At 36.5% G+C, this 17871-nt stretch overlaps 1 protein-coding gene and 1 pseudogene across 1 annotated transcript; one reads left to right on the top strand and one right to left on the bottom strand.

Moving 5' to 3' along the window:
* Positions 1-4700: 4700 nt before the first annotated feature.
* Positions 4701-5847, bottom strand: LOC149210039 (short-chain dehydrogenase reductase 2a-like). Its single transcript, XM_089394345.1, has 2 exons — positions 5658-5847; positions 4701-5519 (listed from the first exon to the last, which is right to left on the bottom strand). Exons 1-2 carry the CDS (start codon positions 5726-5728, stop codon positions 4712-4714), a joined length of 879 nt encoding a protein of 292 aa, XP_089250471.1. The 5' UTR covers positions 5729-5847; the 3' UTR covers positions 4701-4711.
* Positions 5848-6012: 165 nt separating this feature from the next.
* On the top strand, positions 6013-7616 carry LOC149210038 (putative calcium-binding protein CML16 pseudogene; annotated as a pseudogene).
* Positions 7617-17871: the final 10255 nt, after the last annotated feature.

The following is a 17871-nucleotide window of genomic DNA, read 5'->3' as shown; positions in this document are numbered from 1 at the left end:
ACATGAACTTTTCACGAGGGTTGTTATAGTTTTATTCCTAAAAACTAAGTCCTTTTGGATTTCTTTGTAGTTTACTATATTGGGTTTCTTAATGGCATACATTACACACATTCTATTGTACTTGTATTTAAATAGAAGTCATATTTCCGGAATCACTTCATTGCATTCATATACCACTGAGGGTTTCGATGTACACTACTGTTTTTTGGAGAATGAATGATATACTTATGCTATGGCATTTTAATTGGTTCCATGGAACAATGTATATAGTTTATAAAAATATTTACTTTTTTCTCTAAATTCAAATCAATATGAGTCAACTGTGCTTATGTTTACTTCTGTACATGTGGATGGAAAACATAATTTTCTCAAAATTTCTTTTACTTTGTAAATGAGACTTATGCATTGTGCTCTATGTTGATTTCCTATTGGGTCCAAATTTTCGACTCTTAAGATTTTCTTTGCTTTAGTAAGTAAGAGGGTCTCCTATGACAGTGAAATATGGCCATAGAGCTCTTACTAGGGCTCAATTTTTGGTTTTTGTCATCTTAATACATCTCAGCTCACACCCAGTCATATCTTAGGTGATTAATTAATTTGGCTCTCCTTGCATGCTTCTATATGTGTATGTATCATTGTACATGCTTGATTATTTAGATCAAATTAGTTAAACTAACTTGTAGATTTCCTCTACGCCCCTACACCTGGGTGTCTCAACCAGAAGAAGCTCCCAGTCGTGTAGGGTAATGGTCATGTTGGTTTGTATGGCAACCTTTCCCAGTTTATAATTTTTGGCCTCATGTTTCAGTCCACTCACCTTATCCAGTATAGTTCAGTAATGCTCGAGTAATAATAACTTGGGTAATTTTCTCTCATTGCTTTTCGTATTTTTCCTTGACTATAGTAACTATGATAACATATCCTTCACCCAATTTCCTAGCGGTCAGGGTATCTTTGTCCTATACAAATATAATCAGTTACCATTATCCATGACTATTCTGTATACAGGTAACATATATTAACTAGATGGACGCATGCAGTAATGTATACTATACAAATGAATAACCAATAGAAATTCCTAGGAAGAACATGCAAATAGATTGTCACATACAGTAATGTATACTTTATAAATAAATAACAAATAAAAATTACCAAAATTTAAATAAATAACATGCACCGCTAGTTTCCTATATCTACTATTTAACTTGTTCCACCTACCACCCTAGTCACACTAGACTTATATATATATATATATATATATATATATATATATATATATATATATATATATATATATATATATATATATATATATATATATATATATATATATATATATATATATATATATATATATATCGTTATTTGCATAACATAAATTAACCAAGACGATTTCCATTTCTTAGCCATTCCAATTATAAATTTAACGAATTACATGACTTCAAAAATTTGTAACTAATAGTGAACAAGAAGGCCTCAATGCATCAAAATTATTTACACATATCACCAGCATAACTTTTCTAACCAAACAATAAATGAAATGTCTAACCATGTATTGTCTGGAAATTCACTTAGGAAAACCACTATCCACCCAACCTTGAACTACTACCGCCAGTTCCCCACGAGCCAATACCTTTTTGCCAATAAATCCACACCCTTGACGATTCTAGTCAAGGTGTTTGTATGCCTTACTTCCCTAGTAGATTTTTGCTTAGTAGTGTCCTGCTTTCTAGGGTCTTCCAACCTTAATAGCCTACTCTTTTCTATCTCTTTTGCTTTATCAAAAAAGGTACCTTCTCCTTTTCTTTAAAGACCGCCTTTTTCTCCCACAATGCTTTATTCACCCTTACTCGGTGTTTTTTTCTACACTGAGTGATTTAATAGATTTTCTCTCCAATCGTATTAAATTTGATTTATCAACTCCTAGGGATTCTTAGGAGTGATTTTAAGGGAAGGTTAGTCTTGATTTTATCCATCAACCTTGGTTTCTCGATCTTGGCAATAATATATTTAATTCCAGTGTTTCTTTCCCAAGTAATTTCGAATCTTGTCACTTTCGTTAATAAAATTCATTATTACATATTCATAATTTATTGTTTATTCTAAGTCTAGTTCAACATAAAAATAATTCAATCTAAAAATATATTTACATAGAAGCAAAGGGGTATTACAACAGAAGAATAGAAGAAAATGTACCTTCATCATAGCAAGAAAGGTGTGTAGAATTATTTGTCTTGTGTAGATATCCCTTTCGAATTCAACAATGTGTCATCTTCCCATCCTATCATAATGACCTTATTGATTAAATACCTCAGTATTTCAACTATTGAATCAAACATGTCAATGGAATGGTATTTCTCTCAAATGTGTATAACATAAAATAAGTTCCTTTGCAAATCAAGAAAATAAAGAACATCATTCAAAATAAATTCTAGAATCCAAGCCTAACTATGCTAATTCCTATCCATTAAAAAATTACATTGTGCCCTTTACATTGTCATATAATAAGATAAATAAATGTTTTGAAGCATAGTGTAGAAAGTAGAATTATCATTAAATGTTAAGAAACCAAACATCTCTGTAGGAATCAAATGAACTTTTCAACAAATCTTCACTTATGTTAATATTGCAATGAGCAACAACTAAGATGATCACATTCATGTGATTGACTTTAGTGTTCATTTTTTTCTTGTTTGTTTTTAATCTTCTCCCATGGATCTTTGCATGTCTTTTACCACATTGAACACAATGAAAATCAGACCTCTCACCTTGATTGTTCCCATCCCCACCTTTGTCATTCTTATTTATGCATCCTATCTTGCTATCTTCTTCTCTGGAAGAATCATATGATTGATTCTTCTCTAACTAGATGATCATATTCATGTGCTTTACTTTAGTTTTCATTTTGTTCTTTTTTTTTTTCTAATCTTCTCCCATGGAGATTTACATCTCTTTTACCACATTGAACACAATGAAAATCAAACCTTTCAGGTTGATTGTTCCCATCCCCACCTTTGTCATTCTTATTTCTGTATCCTATCTTACTATCTTCTTCTCTAGAAAAATCATATGATTGAGTCTTCTCTTTTTGAACGAGGAATACAATCTCTCCATTGGGCTCAAAAAATTTTCACACCAAGAAGCTTTGATATATTTAATAAGATGACCTACTACTTCACTTATAGTTGATATCTCTAATAGGATGACCTACTCCTTCACTTATAGAAGCATAAGTTTCTTTATCTTTATTTATCCATATAGAAAACTCCTTATTAACCATAGGTTTGATAGGTTTGTTATTATATCATAAAATTAATTAAAGATAAAAATATACTCTACTCTCTTATTTTTTTCATGACATTTTGGATTGTTCTTTCTGGCCATGAACATCAGACCAATAATTAATATAACAGTGATTTATAAAAAAAATTTAGAAAAATAATAGAAAGTAGTCCACGTGGGGATATAGAATAACAATTTCAACAATAAATTTGATGATCTTCACCATAACTCGAATACAAACTTCTACATCAATTCTCAGGTTTGAAAGGATGTCAATGGTCTTGGAAATATGCCAATGCTCAAACATCAATTCTCAGGTTTTAAAGGATATGCCAATGCTCTTGGAAATATGCCAATACTCAAATTCGCAGGTTTGAAAGAATAGGTCAATGGTCTTGGAAATATGGCCATGCTCAAATTAGATGGCTAAAGTCCCATACTTTGACATGCCAAGCTTTCCAAACCTCAGTTTGCTTTAATTCAGGTCCTAAACCTCGTTTGCTTCAATCCATGACTTAAGTTTCACATGAGAAATGGGAGCCAAGTTTTCAATTGTATCGGTAAATGAAATCTGGAGCCCCAATATATCTCCAAGAACTGTACAATCCTTCAAAACAACGCAGAATTGTTGAGAGATGACTGAACTAGAAAGCATTGCCAAGGATTACAGAGCTTACGTGCTTGGGATTGGTCCCCTGAACTGCGTGCACGTTGAAATGGGGTTATTTCACTTTATGTTCGAACATTTTTCTCTTCGTACACTAGCCACCTTCGCTTTATTCTATCCAACTTAATAATTCGATGTAAATCTCAATGAATAAACACGGTATTTTGATACACAAGAATAACTCATTTCAATGAATAAACACAGTACTTTGATACACAAGAATAACTCATTTCAACGCGACCATTTCATTTGCATTTCATTTAGAAATATATCAAACAGAAAGATTTTTCAATTACGATGGATTTGGGGTGCGTATGAGAGATATTGATAGGGATCCTATTTTCCTTCAATCCGCAAAGATAATCTATATCAAAGTGATAATGCAGCAAAATCCATTATGTTAACGTCAATCAATTATTCGAGATTGGGTTTATCGCTGACGAAATCCACTATTCCGAAAAAATATATAATTTAACTTCAACATTTCACAAATTTTTTTCTTCCAGAACACCTAAATGTTGTCCAATTACATGATACGAAAAGTAGTCTAAACAGTAATATATTATCCTAAGGAAACAGAGGTTGAAATAACGGAAAAACAGTTCGAAGAAAAGTAGATTTTGAAAGGCCTACACACATGAGCATTAAGCCCTCTGCTATACTTGTACAGACATCATCAGTAGAAAAACAGTTCCACGAAAACTACACTTTGAAAGGTTTGCACACATGAGCAGGAAACTCTCTATTCGACTTGTACAGATATCATCGGTAGAGTCCCCACGAGTGATTCACAACAGTGAACCCGCCGTCAACGACAAGGTTATGCCCACTAACATATTTAGACTCATCGCCGGCCAGGTACAGACCCGCCTCCGCAATATCCTCTGCTTTAAGAGTGTGTCCTTGTAAATTTGCAATACTGTCGCAGAAGCCCTCCATGGCAGCCTTATCCTTTTCAGAAATTGACGAGGCGTCCCCTTGTTTGAAATACTGGACTGCAAGAGCCGTGGCCACGCCATAAGGGGAAAGAGTGTTCAATCTGATCCCGTATTTGCCAAGCTCGGCCGCGCCGTTTTTAGTCAATCCAAGGATTGCGTGCTTGGAGGCTGTGTAGGAGTAAGGAGCAGCTCCCCCCAGAATACCCGCCACGCTGGTTGTAGAGATGATGCACCCCTTCTTCCGCGGGATCATCACGCGGGCGGCGTGCTTAATGCCGTGCATCACTCCTTTCACGTTTACGTTCATCACTCGATCGAATTGCGCCATATCATAATCTGCTACGCTTTTCACCAAAAAGCTGTCGTTAGTTCCAGCGTTGTTGTACATAATGTCGAGTTGACCATATTTATCCATAGCCAGATCCACAGCCGCGCTCACGTCTTCTTCTTTGCTGACATCACAGTGCACATAAGTTGCCGCAGCTGGAGAAAGGGATTCCGCAAGCTTTCTGCCTGCTTTCTCTGCAACGTCTGCGATTATGACTTTCGCTCCGTGCTTTGCGAACAGCCGAACAATGGCTTCACCTATGCCCGCTGCCCCGCCCGTTACTATTGCAACTTTCCCTTCCAATCTGCTACCACCATGCAATTCATCAAATTAAAAGATCATATATAGTTTCAGAAAATTATTCTTAACAAATTGCAAGCAACGAAAAAAAAAGAGAGATATTATGAATGCACAGTGCGACTTGTTCTCATGTTGCAATTACCGTCGCTCTCCATTGTTGCTGAGATTACGAACAGAAGCAACAGATGGATTAGCCTGTCCGTTAGACTCCATTGTTCGATTGGGCAGCGAAATTGAAATTGATCGATTAGTCCGTAGCTGCTGCCTCTCGATGCTGCAAAATAAAGTAGGGACAAGTTATAGAAGAAGCTGGATGGATGTGTATTGTGCGGGTAGTGAGCCTTATTTATACCCTCAAAGATCAAGCTTTGCAGTTAATTGCGTGCAAATTTCTCGCTGAATATGGCTGGTCACATCCAATTTAATATTTCAGCCAATTATTCAATAGGTTATAAGTCGTAGTTCCCATTCACGTGTTTGACAAAACGAAAGATTCCATGGCAACTCGCTCATGTATTGGACAGCCAGAGGTTGCACTGAAAGGTGCAAAACTCTCCAGACCGGACAGAATATGATGTCAGCAAACTATTAACGTCTCGTGGTCAGAAACACATGGTTTGACGGACTGAAATATCTATGCACGAGATTGAATCGATGCATTAATGTGAACAATTCGATTAGAAATACATATATTATTAAGAAAGAATCTTGAATCTATGCACGAGCTTGAATCTATACATTAAACTATTACATAATATAATTAAGGTTTAACTGAAACTTGAACGACTCGGCCAAGCCGGTTAGACGGATGATGTCATCCAACTAAATTTTCGTAGTAAGAAAACGTCGACCGATTTACTTATAAGGCGTTCCCTTCTGATAAGAATTTCTTTAGCCTATCTATTATCATTCTCTCTTGTTGGATTATATGTTAGATGATTAGAGGATGCTCAGTGGTCGACCAATTTACTTATAAAGTGTTCTTTCTGATAAGATGTTCTTTCTGATAATAATTTCTTTATCGTATCTATTATCATTCTCTCTTATTGGATTATATGTTAGATGATTAGAGGATGTTCAGTGGTTTGATCAAGTGAAGATAGGTAGTTGGAAGGAAGGGTTATTAAACTTTAACTCCTTTGAGTTGTCTTGTTGTTCTTTTCTTACTCCAACGCTAGAATGCACGAGGAAGGAAACAACTTACAGTTAATTGTTCTAGGTCAACAAGAACCATTCTAATTCTATGAAATTTCCAAGCACAATCCCCACAAAATAGGTTCATATTCTAATGTAGCCCTTTTGTCCCTTCTTACTTGACGACTCGAATGCATGAGGAAGGAAACCACTTAAAGGAAATTGTTCTAGGTAAAGAAGAATCATTCCATCCCTATGCAAATTCCAAGCACAATCCCCATAGAAGAGGTCTATATTATAATGTCCACCCTTTGATTTTCAATGGACAAAGATAATTTGGATTGGAATATGGATTGTTGCGGGAAGAAACAAATGAGATGATACAAAACAGTCGCTAAGATTGTCGTTGGGGCTAGAGTTCTCTGTTCTATCAATTGAAAGGTTGGGGAACTGCAGTTTTTCAAAGGAAAAATCCTCACGGGTTATGAGAAAAGCCTCTTAAAGGAGTAAATAGGGGATTTGAAGGAGATCTTCACAAGGTTCGATCTCAACTCAAATCGAAGCCTGACATAGATAGAGCTGGGGGGATTTATGAGATCTCTGGGATTAAAGCCCAATGGAGATTAGATAGATGCCCTCATAAAACATGTGGACACAAATAACAATGGGATGATAGAGTTCTTGGAACTAGTGAGCCTAATCTCCCCCTTTGTAACGATAGAGGTCTCTAACAACCAGGAGTAGCTCATGGAGCTCTTCTACTCCTTTGAAAGGGACGATAATGGCTACACCATGGTTTTGGAGCTCACGCAGTCCATAGCCAAGATGGGCTACACCCTGTCATTTTGAGAGTTCACAGATGATTTTCAAGGTCGATATAGATGGGGACGAAAGAATAAGCTTCGCAAAATTCAACGTTGTTGTCACTTCAACTTTGGTCGATTACCTCAAAGCACCTTTGATGTAAGTAAAAATAGGGTTTGTGTTTTTGTCTCTATACATATCTGCATTTCATAACTTGTAATTATTATGTTATATGGTAGGAAATTTGTTTTGTCTTACCATTCATTTGTGGATTTCTATGGGCTAGGGTAGAATTTTGGTCCATTGTTAAATTAATTTCAAATATTGTTATGTTACAGTAGGTAGGCCTAGGGACAAAGAACCAGTGATTTATTCTCTATCAATGTTTAGTTGCCCACTTCCTTTTGTGACAACCCTTGTGAAAATTCCATGTAAAAATATATAATTACCATGGATGATGGGACACACATTCCAAGATGAATGGTGGGAAAGACATCCTAGGGGGTGTTCATTTGGTTGTTTATGGCTAAGGAAATTGGCAAAGGTAATGGCTAAGGCATTAAAGAGGCAAAAAGGTATTTTGGCACATTTATTTATGAAAATAATGGAAATTAGGAGAAAAGGAAAGTGAAAGGTCACATGTTTCATGTGAGGAAGAAATTGAAGTAAAATAATGGAAAATGAAGAAAATAGAGGCATCATTAATAAAAAGACTTCCTAGGATCAGTGGGCAAGACTTGGTTAGTTTAGCTTTGGAGCTCTCTCGTTACTCTCTCTCTCATACTCATGGACACTTAGAATTTTCTTGGAGCACTTTGGCATTGGAGAAAGAAAGGAAAAGAAGGCAAGCGGAAGCAAAGATCAAGTAGGGAAAGGCAGGATCAAGAAGCTACAACAACCTTCATTGCAGGTATCAATTTGCATGTGTACTTTCCTTGCTAGATTTGGCATGCATGGGATTGCATGAGTATTTTCCTTGCTAGATTTGGCATGCATGGGATTGCATGTGTTTGTTTTCTACCATGGCATGGGTCTTGCCAAGTGTGACAGTATTTTCAGCCTAGCCTTGGCGTTTCCTAATAGCTTTGATGAGGTGGGTTCTCTCATGCATTTTGTGGGGGATGGTCGAATTGGATTCGAAGCTGAGTGGGGTGTGTCTCCGAATTGACAAACACATGGTGGTAGTGGTCCCTGAACTAGACTAAGAATGCACGAAGCCACTAGCCTAGTAACCCTTGAACCGGATTATGGGTTGTGGTAAAGCTAGATTATGTGCCTCGTTGGGCCAAGGAATCCCTACCGGTGAATGGCAGGATATACAATAAAGCCAAGAGGTGGATTTTCTATCCATTGGGCCTAGTGATTCTGGGATGGAATGCATGGTAAAGCCTAGAGAGTATGTCTTAGTGTAGGGCCTAGTGATCCCTGGATACGATTGTGGATGCACGGTAAAGCCTGAGAGACTAGGAGGCACTCAAATTCTTCACGGTGTAGGCAGAGAACTCTAGCGGCATCCATATTAATTGGTGTTTTTTAGGTGTTCTATGAGTCCCACATTCATGCTTGGAATATGGCACAGGGGTTATTCGCTGAGCAGAGACTTGGCTCAGCTAATCTGTGGTCGGGTGGAATGTAGTAGTTCCATCACTAGTTGGTTCATTGCATTTATTAATGAAAAATTCATTCCATTGATTTTCACGTGCAAATGTACTATATATATGGATTTTGATGGCTGATATGTTTATTGTATTTATGTTCCTATTATGTTTTTTATATGCACATTTACCCTGTACGGTGTTACAGAATGGTATCAGAGCTTCCAAGTTCAAACACTTGGACTGGATGGGCTCTATCATAGGTGAAATGAAGAACAAAGGTTAAATTTTAGACCTTTCTGTCATATCTATTATAACTTTTCTTATGTGGCATATTAGTAGTTTAAAATTTGTCCATATTGAAGGTAAATTCCATTGATAATGTGGTGAAAAGTTCAGATATTGTTTCAGAATACTTTAGGAATTATGATTCTGGGAAGATGACCTTCCTGAATGCACCTTTAAACAGGTCATGTTGGAATTTTTGAGATAACGTATCTTCTGTAGGCTTTCAGAAGCTTAAAATTTGTCCACATTGGGGGGACATACCACTGATTATTTTGTAGACAATTTCAGATATTGGGTCACAATATTTTAGGAGATATGAGTAGAGAGAGTCTAGCCTTATGAATTCTCCTAAAATCAGGCCTCAAACAGGTCACGCTGACATTTCTGTTATAACTTTTCTTCTGGGCACTCTCAAGAGCTAAAATGTTTTCCACAATGAGGGGAAATCCCATTGATATTGTGATAAAAAATTTAGACATTTATTCGCTATAGTCTAGGAGATATGACCAGTGGAAGTCGAGATTTATGGATACTCCTAGAATTGTGCACCAAATAGGATTGTGTTGGTATTTTTGTTATAACTTTTCATCTATGAATTTAGAGAAGTTGAATCTTGAAGCATAGTGAGCTAAAATACCACTGGTCATATGGTTTAGTTTCCATAACTTTTTCTACTACAGTTTTAGGATATATGCATTGAATCATTTTCTATATTAGTTTGCATGCAAAGTGTTTGATGAAATGTTTAAATGGTTCAATGATTAATTTCATACAAACTATTTGATAAAATGCCCCAATGAGTATGTTGCTTGTGCTGGGTGTGGAGCATGATTATTTAGAGGTCTTTGTTTCAGTAGGATGTATACCTGAGGAAGATTGTACACCCCTCCACGAGGGGGGTGCGGGGGCTAGCGGGGGTTCGAGGCAGCGCCCCCGAAGCTAAAAACAAATGTAAAATTGCCTTGTAAAAGTATAGTAATTTCTAGGCAATCTAGGCCGCTCATTAGGCGGATGATCTGATGGTAGAACTTATGTTTAGTTTAGGGTTTTTTTCCCTAGAAGGCAACCCCTCTCTTTGTATGAGGGTATTGTATTGAGGCTGTGTAATAGATGTGTATTCTCTGAGCGAGAACCAAAGAGGTGAGACTGTGAGAGAAAACAAAGGATATTACAGTGGATCTGCTGTAGGTTGTGTCTCTTCATTTTGCTGGATAATAGAAAGGAAGGACTCGCTATTCGAGGTGGACGTAGCCCAAATTAGGTGAACCATGTATATCTGTGTTTCTCTGATTTTATGTGTTTATGTTTTTCTTCATATTATATGTCTTGCATTTCTTTGTCATATTTATAATTTTTCTAATAGTTTGTGGTTGGGAATAGTATTGATGTGTAATAGTATTATTGTAGTTGATATATGCTTAGTTGTGTGCAAAGAGTTTGCTATATTAGTTTGCATGTAAAGTGTTTGAAGAAATTCTTACATGCAAATGTAATAGTATAGTAGTTGTTTGAAGAAAAATGTAAAAGTATGGTAATTGTTTGAAGAAAATGTTAATTTTTTGGATGGGATAGTATTGTAGTATGATAATATGGATGTAGTTGATCTATGCCTATTTTCATGCAAATAATTTGAAGAGTTGCATGTAGGGAATTTGAAAGGTTGCATGCAAAGAATTTGAAAGGTTGCATGCAAGGAATTTGAAAAGTTGCATGCAAGGAAATGGAAAAGTGACATGTTTCAAGTTATTATGTTATAAGTGGAATAAGTGCAATGTTTTGACCTAATATCATACAAAATGTATGAGAAATGAAAATCAATTTCTTTTAAAAGTGTGGCTAAATTTAGTAGAGCTTTGGAGATCCCATTTCCGTAATGGACATTGGAGATCCGGCCATTATAGTAACTTCCTCCTTCTAATTTAGTGTGGACCATGGATAGTAAGGGGGTATGATTATAGGTTGTTAATATTGGTGAATTCTGATTTCAAATTAATAGACACGATGTCTTGATTTTTGGAACATGTGACTGACTGTGTATGAATTATATGTCACTTACATGTTGATTTCATGATACCTACTTACATCCTTATATGTTAGGTTACATTTTTTAATATTTTGATTACATGTATCAGTCTTGTAGGTTTATTTCAAGAATTGATCGCATATGTTCGACTACATGTGGCTATGCGTATTGGTAGTTGGTTTGGCATTGCTTATGCATATTGTTGGTTGCATGTGGCAATGTGTACAATGGAGTAATGGTTTGTGTTATGCATGTATGGTCATGGCTATGATTATGCATGTATAGTAGGTCAAATATGCCTTGTGAAGTCATGGTATGCAAGTTAGGTCATCATAGTGCTATTGGATGTTATGCTGCTAATGTGTTGGCTGAGATAGAGTAGGAGATGCATATCATCATAATGAGGTTGCGGCATTTCACTTTGGGGTAAGCGCAGACCATCATACAAGTATTCTATGTTCGGCAAGCAGGTATGTAAGTTAAGGATTTTTATATGCATTAGGCTTATATACATTAGGTTTATGTACATGTATTTTTATGTTATGGTTACATTCATGATAGATGTTGCTTATTTAGTGTAGTTATATGCACATGTGTCAGATAATCAAGAATGATAGTAACCTATAGTTGTATATATTTCTATTGTTGTTTTATATTAGATAACCTCATGATTATGCTATATGTTGCTGATGAGTATGTTATAGGTTAACTTGTTGATTGTTATATGAAAGTTTGCTTGATCATTCAGTTTTATGTTGTTGATGAGCATGATATATAGTTTATTGTTGTTATATGTTATTAACTTGATCATTATAGTTATTTCATTGAGATATTGATGTTATAATTTGGATTGGTCATATGCGTGATGGTTATGTTCATTGCCTTAAATATCTTGATGTTATATGTATTGTGTTAACCTGGTTTGACCTATGCAGATGGTTATGGTTGCGATATTCTGGTATGAACTGACATATTTGTGAGATGGTGTCATACTAATATAGATTGAATGTTCATATGTGTGAATGATAATTTTGTATGAGTTTACAACGTGAACATGTTAGTTAGATTTTGGTATGGATATAATGATTTTATGAGTGCTTGAGTTGACATGTTGTAAACTTATATCTCGCTAACTAGATTTATTATGCATACAAGATAGCCTCCCCTAAGGTACACTAAGGTATGAGTTTTCTTATGTATTATACTTGGTGTTTCATAGTTGATTACATCATCTATTTGGTATTTGAGCATTTGGCGCCTATTAGGTCGTCTAATTGATTTATTTAACATGGTATGTTTGCAAGTTGGTTGAATGTTTGATGAATTGCATAATATGAGTATGTGTTCCAATTATTTTGTTTTAAGATGATTTTACTAACATATATGTGTTGAGACAGTTGATATATACTTGAATGTAGTTGATAGTTGTAGCATTATGTCTAATGACTATGGATTATGACATTATTGTTTGTAAAATTTTATTTCAATTTGATAAATATGATTGTCTTGATATTTGGAACATGTGGTTGACATGTGTGAGCATGATGTAGGGAGTTTCATGGAAAGAGAGGTTGCCATGAAATCTTGAAGAAGGCTCAGGTTGAGCTTTCCCTGGGAACCATGGGGATTGAGTCATGGTGTCAGTCTTGTGCTTTTTGCCTTTTGAGCTTGATTTGCGGTTTTGTTTATGTCTAGTGCAAGGCCTTGCCACTTTGTTGTAGTGTCATATCATTATGGGCTTTCATGGTCTTCTTCATGGTTTCTTCTTGTCTTCTCTTTTATTGTTTTGAGTCTTAGGAATTGGTTGGGAAAGAGGAAACTTGATGGAGATCGGGGAGAGATGTGTGGTACCCGAAATGTAATGTAACATTCACATGAAGCTTGGTGCATGAGTAAGCACAGTGGAAGTTAAGGCTATGATAGTCAATTGGACTGGTTGGGTCCATTGTGGTAAATGGACGATAGTAGTATATTCATGAGAAAAGTAACAGGGAAAGGTAAAGTAAATGGATTTCAGGCATCATATGCCTTGGCTATGTTGCAAATTGTTGTTCTCAATGTTGTGCATGTGTTGCAAGAATAAAAGAAGTTCTTTTAACCTTGACCTTATGTTATCTGGAAATTTTGTTATGATCATGATTATGTTGATGTTTATATATATGTATACATGTATGTATGCATGTATGTCATTGTCTAACAGGATCATGATTGTTTTGTGCTAATGTTTATATATGTATCTATGTATCCATGTATCTATGTTACTGTCTAAGAGTGTTGTCAGGGATCATTATTGTGGAGGAATAATTGCTTACGCAGGAGAACGACATGAAGAGGTTCCTGGTATTATGAGGAATCAATTGGGAAGAGTAGTCATGACAAATATACAAGGTCAATATCATGTGGATATGATTCAATATTGTATACTTGTATTATGCCTATGTCTATGTTATGACAGGTAATGTTGAAGGATACATCAGCAAGGTGAAAGGAGTATGGTCTGCGACATGCTAGGATAAGCATGGATGACATACCAGAAGTAAGGTTTCTTGGTAAGGACAGTGTGGTTTTGGATGTGTGGTACTATTGTTGAGCATACGTTGTATATGTTGTACATGTTGTATATATGATGTGTGCATTTGTGGTGTTTTGTATACATAGCATGTGTACATGTTATTTATGCAATGCTATGCAGAAGTGGTGCTATGTGCATGTTGTACATGTGGTGCTATGTACATATGGTGTGATGTGCATGATTGTATGAGTGGTGCTATGTGCATGTAGTGTTGTGTACATGTTGTACAAGTGGCGGTGTGTACATGTTGTACAAGTGGTGTTGTGTGTAGGTGATGCTATGTACATGTCTTGCATGTGGTGTTGTGTACATGTGGTGTCGTGTACATGTTGTGTGTGTGGTACTGTGTACATATTGTATTGTGTACACATTGTGAAAGTGGTGTGGTGTACATGTGGCGTTGTGTACAAGTTGTGCAGGTGTCGTCGTGTACATGTGATGTTTTTAACATGTTGTGCAAGTGGTGCAGTGTATAGGTGGTACTGTGTACATGCTGTACATATGGTACTAGTGTACGTGTGGTATTGTGTGCATATCCTCGATGTTGTATTATGGGCATGCAGTATTATGTATATGCATCACGTAGTCATGGTATTGTGGTTTGTGTACTTGTGCAATACTCTGTGTAGGTACATGCATTGGGTGGTATTTCACATCGGGTATAGATGGATGCATTGTATTGTATACACTAGGTGTAGGTGTAAGTGTTGTATGTCAGGTGTAGATGCATGTATTGCATGGTGTGGTATGCCATGTGGTTGTATGTGTGTGATGCACACTATGTGTCTATGCACATGGTTTAGGAGAAGGCATTATGTGTTTGTCGAGTGTAGCAACCGATCCATAGTGCGTATGGAACAAAGAACAATGGAAGAAATAAGGATCGGTGAAGGATGAGTATCAGTATGTTATTCCAGTTTTACTATGCATGTGATTTATGATTTTGATATATGATGACTATATGTGATCTATGATTTTTGTTTATGATGGTTACATGTTATTTTCATCTATGATGGTTGTGTTTGAACTAACCTGAAGTGATATCTTTATATATCTTGATTTGGTCAAGTATGCTAGTTTGACTTGTTGTGACAAGAAGTGAATAGGATTGCAAATGTACCTTATTGACAAGCTACCAATGAGGTATGATGCGAATTTATTTCAATTATTTTAAATCTAATGGAATTTATGTGCTTGGTACATGAATAAATGAAATTCTTAGTTGGGTGGTTGAAAGCAACTGCAAGAATTAGCAATAACAGAAAAGGAATTGGAACATGCAACAAAATGCTGGTAAAGTATTGAGGAGTATGGCCATTGTGGGGCACTCATACCCAATAGTGTCCATTTATTGCCATGAGCATGCTATGACCGATATGGTAGTTTTGAGGCAGTTATATGCCTTGGTCTTTGAGTCTTTTGATGCAAGGCTGCCTTGCCAAGGGATGGACTACCCAGGATGGGGGTGCCAGAGGAACTTGGAAGATGAGTGACTGCACAGAAGAGGTGACCAGATTCCCGAGTGATTGTGTAGTAGAGAAGGGAAGGTCACAAATGGATTTGTTTTGGTCATTATCATTTCCAGATGGAATGAGATGCACATTGGGAGTGCGCCCTAGAACAATGAGCCAGTAATTGTTCGTTGAGAGGACAAGTGACGCGGGATTATAGTGCTAGACATTGGATGGAGATTTGAGTTTGCAGTGGATTCTGGACTTCTTGGTAAGGAGTTGGATCTTGGTATTACTTTGAGGGTGGAGGTGTGAGCCTCTGGATTCCCTTGTTGATTGATACGAGAATCATATCCTTTATTTGTTGGTTAAGAAAATGTGTATGTATATATGTGTATATCATTGTAAATATTGTAATGAGCTATGTTATAAAGCTCCAATATATGGTATGGTTTTATCTGGTCATATTGTCATCATGTTTTGATTTTGAGTAGATTTTTCAGTGTAAATACTGCAACGAGCTGTGTTATAAACCTCCATGGGTAGTATGTTTTGTTTTCAGTAGTCATGTTGGTTATAGGTGTCATTGAACACTGAGGACGATGTTCTCCCAAGGGGGAGGGTTCTGTAACAGCCCTTGTGAAAATTCCATGTAAACATATATAAATACCATGGATGATGGGACATGTATTCCAAGTTGAATGGTGGGAAACACATCCTAGGGGGTGTTCTTTATGGCTAAGGAAATTGGCAAAGGAAATGGCTAAGGCATTAAAGAGGCAAAAAGGTATTTTGGCATGTTTATTTATGAAAATAATGGAAATTAGGAGAAAAGGAAGGTGAAAGGTCACATGTTGCATGTGAGGAGGAAATTGAAGGAAAATAATGGAAAATGAAGAAAATAGAGGCATCATTAATAAAAAGGCTCCTGAGGATTAGTGGATAAAACTTGGTCAGTTTAGCTTTGGATCTCTCCTGTTACTCTCTCTCTCTCTGATACTCTTGGACACTTAGAATTTTCTTGGAGCACTTTGGCATTGGAGAAAGAAATGAAAACAAGGCAAGAGGAAGCAATGATCAAGTAGGGAAAAGTAGGATCAAGCAGCCACACCAACCTTCATTACAGGTATCAACTTGCATGTGTATTTTCCTTGCTAGATTTGGCATGTGTGGTATTTCATGTGTATTTTCCTTGCTAGATTTGGAATGCATGGGATTCCATGTGTTCCTCTTCTACCATGGAATGGGTCTTGCCAGATGTGACAGTACTTTCAGCCTAGCCTTTCCATTTCTTGATAGCTTTGATGAAATGGGTTCTCTCATGCGTTTTGTGGGGGATGGCTGGATTGGATTCGAAGCTGAGTGGGTGGATCTCCAAATTGACAAACACATGGTGGTAGTGGTCCCTGAACCAGACTCAGGATGCATGAAGCCATTGGCCTAGTAACCCCTGAACCAGACTGTGGGTTGCAGTAAAGCTAGATTGTGTGCCTCGGCCAGCCTAGGAATCCTTGTTGGTGAATGGAAGGATATACAGTAAAGCCAAGAGGTGTATTTTCTATCCATTGGGCTTAGTGATTTTGGGATGGAATGCACAGTAAAGCCTAGAGAGTATGTCTCGATGTAGGGTCTAGTGATCCCTTGATCAGACTGCGGATCCATGGTAAATCCTGAGAGACTAGGAGGTACTCAAATTCCTCACGGTGTAGGTGAAGAACTCAAGTGGCATCCACATTGATTAGTGTTTTTGATGTGTTCTATGAGTCCCTCATTCATGCTTGGAATATGGTTTAGGGGGTGATTGGATGAAGAGATACTTGGCTTAGCCAATCTATGGTCGGGTGGAACATGGTAGTCCCATCACTAGTTTATTCATTGCATTTATTAATGAAAAATTCATTCCCTTGATTTTCATGTGAAAATGTACTATACATATGGATTATGATGGCTAATATGTTTATTGTATTTCTATTCCTATTATGTTGTTTATATGCACATTTACCCTATAGGGTGTTACACCTTTAGACCAAGGCCCGAATATGAGATATTTGGGGGCTATATGCTTTTTATATTTTATGTTGTGAATGTATCATTTTGAATGAAGTGTGAAGTGTTAGTGTTTCATTCATGTATTATGGGTTGGTATGTTGTTTTAGCATTCAAGTGGCATCAATTGTACCACACCTGCATCTTAGCAAGGAAATGGCATTTTCCTTTTCAAGAGGCAATAGTTTCTACAACCTGTGCTAAGAAAACATAGGAAAAACCCAAAATCAAAAAACTTCCTTAAAATCGTTCGTTTATGGCATTGGTGGGTTCCGCTATTACAAAAATTGATTTTTTTTACCTCAAAATTTTGGAAAACACTTTTTCTCTTTATACATAGACTGTATACATTATTTTTTCCTAACAGTTGAAGATAGAAATAAGTTTGAGAGTGAAAAAGTGATTTTAGATGAGTTTGTGATTGTGATGAGTGATTTTGGTTA

This window comes from Pinus tabuliformis, chromosome 1_2 (genome assembly GCF_031772625.1).
Source record: "Pinus tabuliformis cultivar Carrire ecotype Pingquan chromosome 1_2, CPIR1, whole genome shotgun sequence".
Taxonomy (NCBI): Eukaryota; Viridiplantae; Streptophyta; class Pinopsida; order Pinales; family Pinaceae; genus Pinus; species Pinus tabuliformis.
Note: the sequence above shows the minus strand (reverse complement) of the source record. Positions and strands in the feature narration are given on the sequence as shown.

Coding starts and splice junctions, on each gene's coding strand:
- LOC149210039 (XM_089394345.1), bottom strand. CDS start 5,728: ATGGAGTCTAACGGACAGGCTAATCCATCTGTTGCTTCTGTTCGTAAT. Junction 5,520..5,657: donor AGCAACAATGGAGAGCGACG/GTAATTGCAACA, acceptor TGGTGGTAGCAG/ATTGGAAGGGAAAGTTGCAA.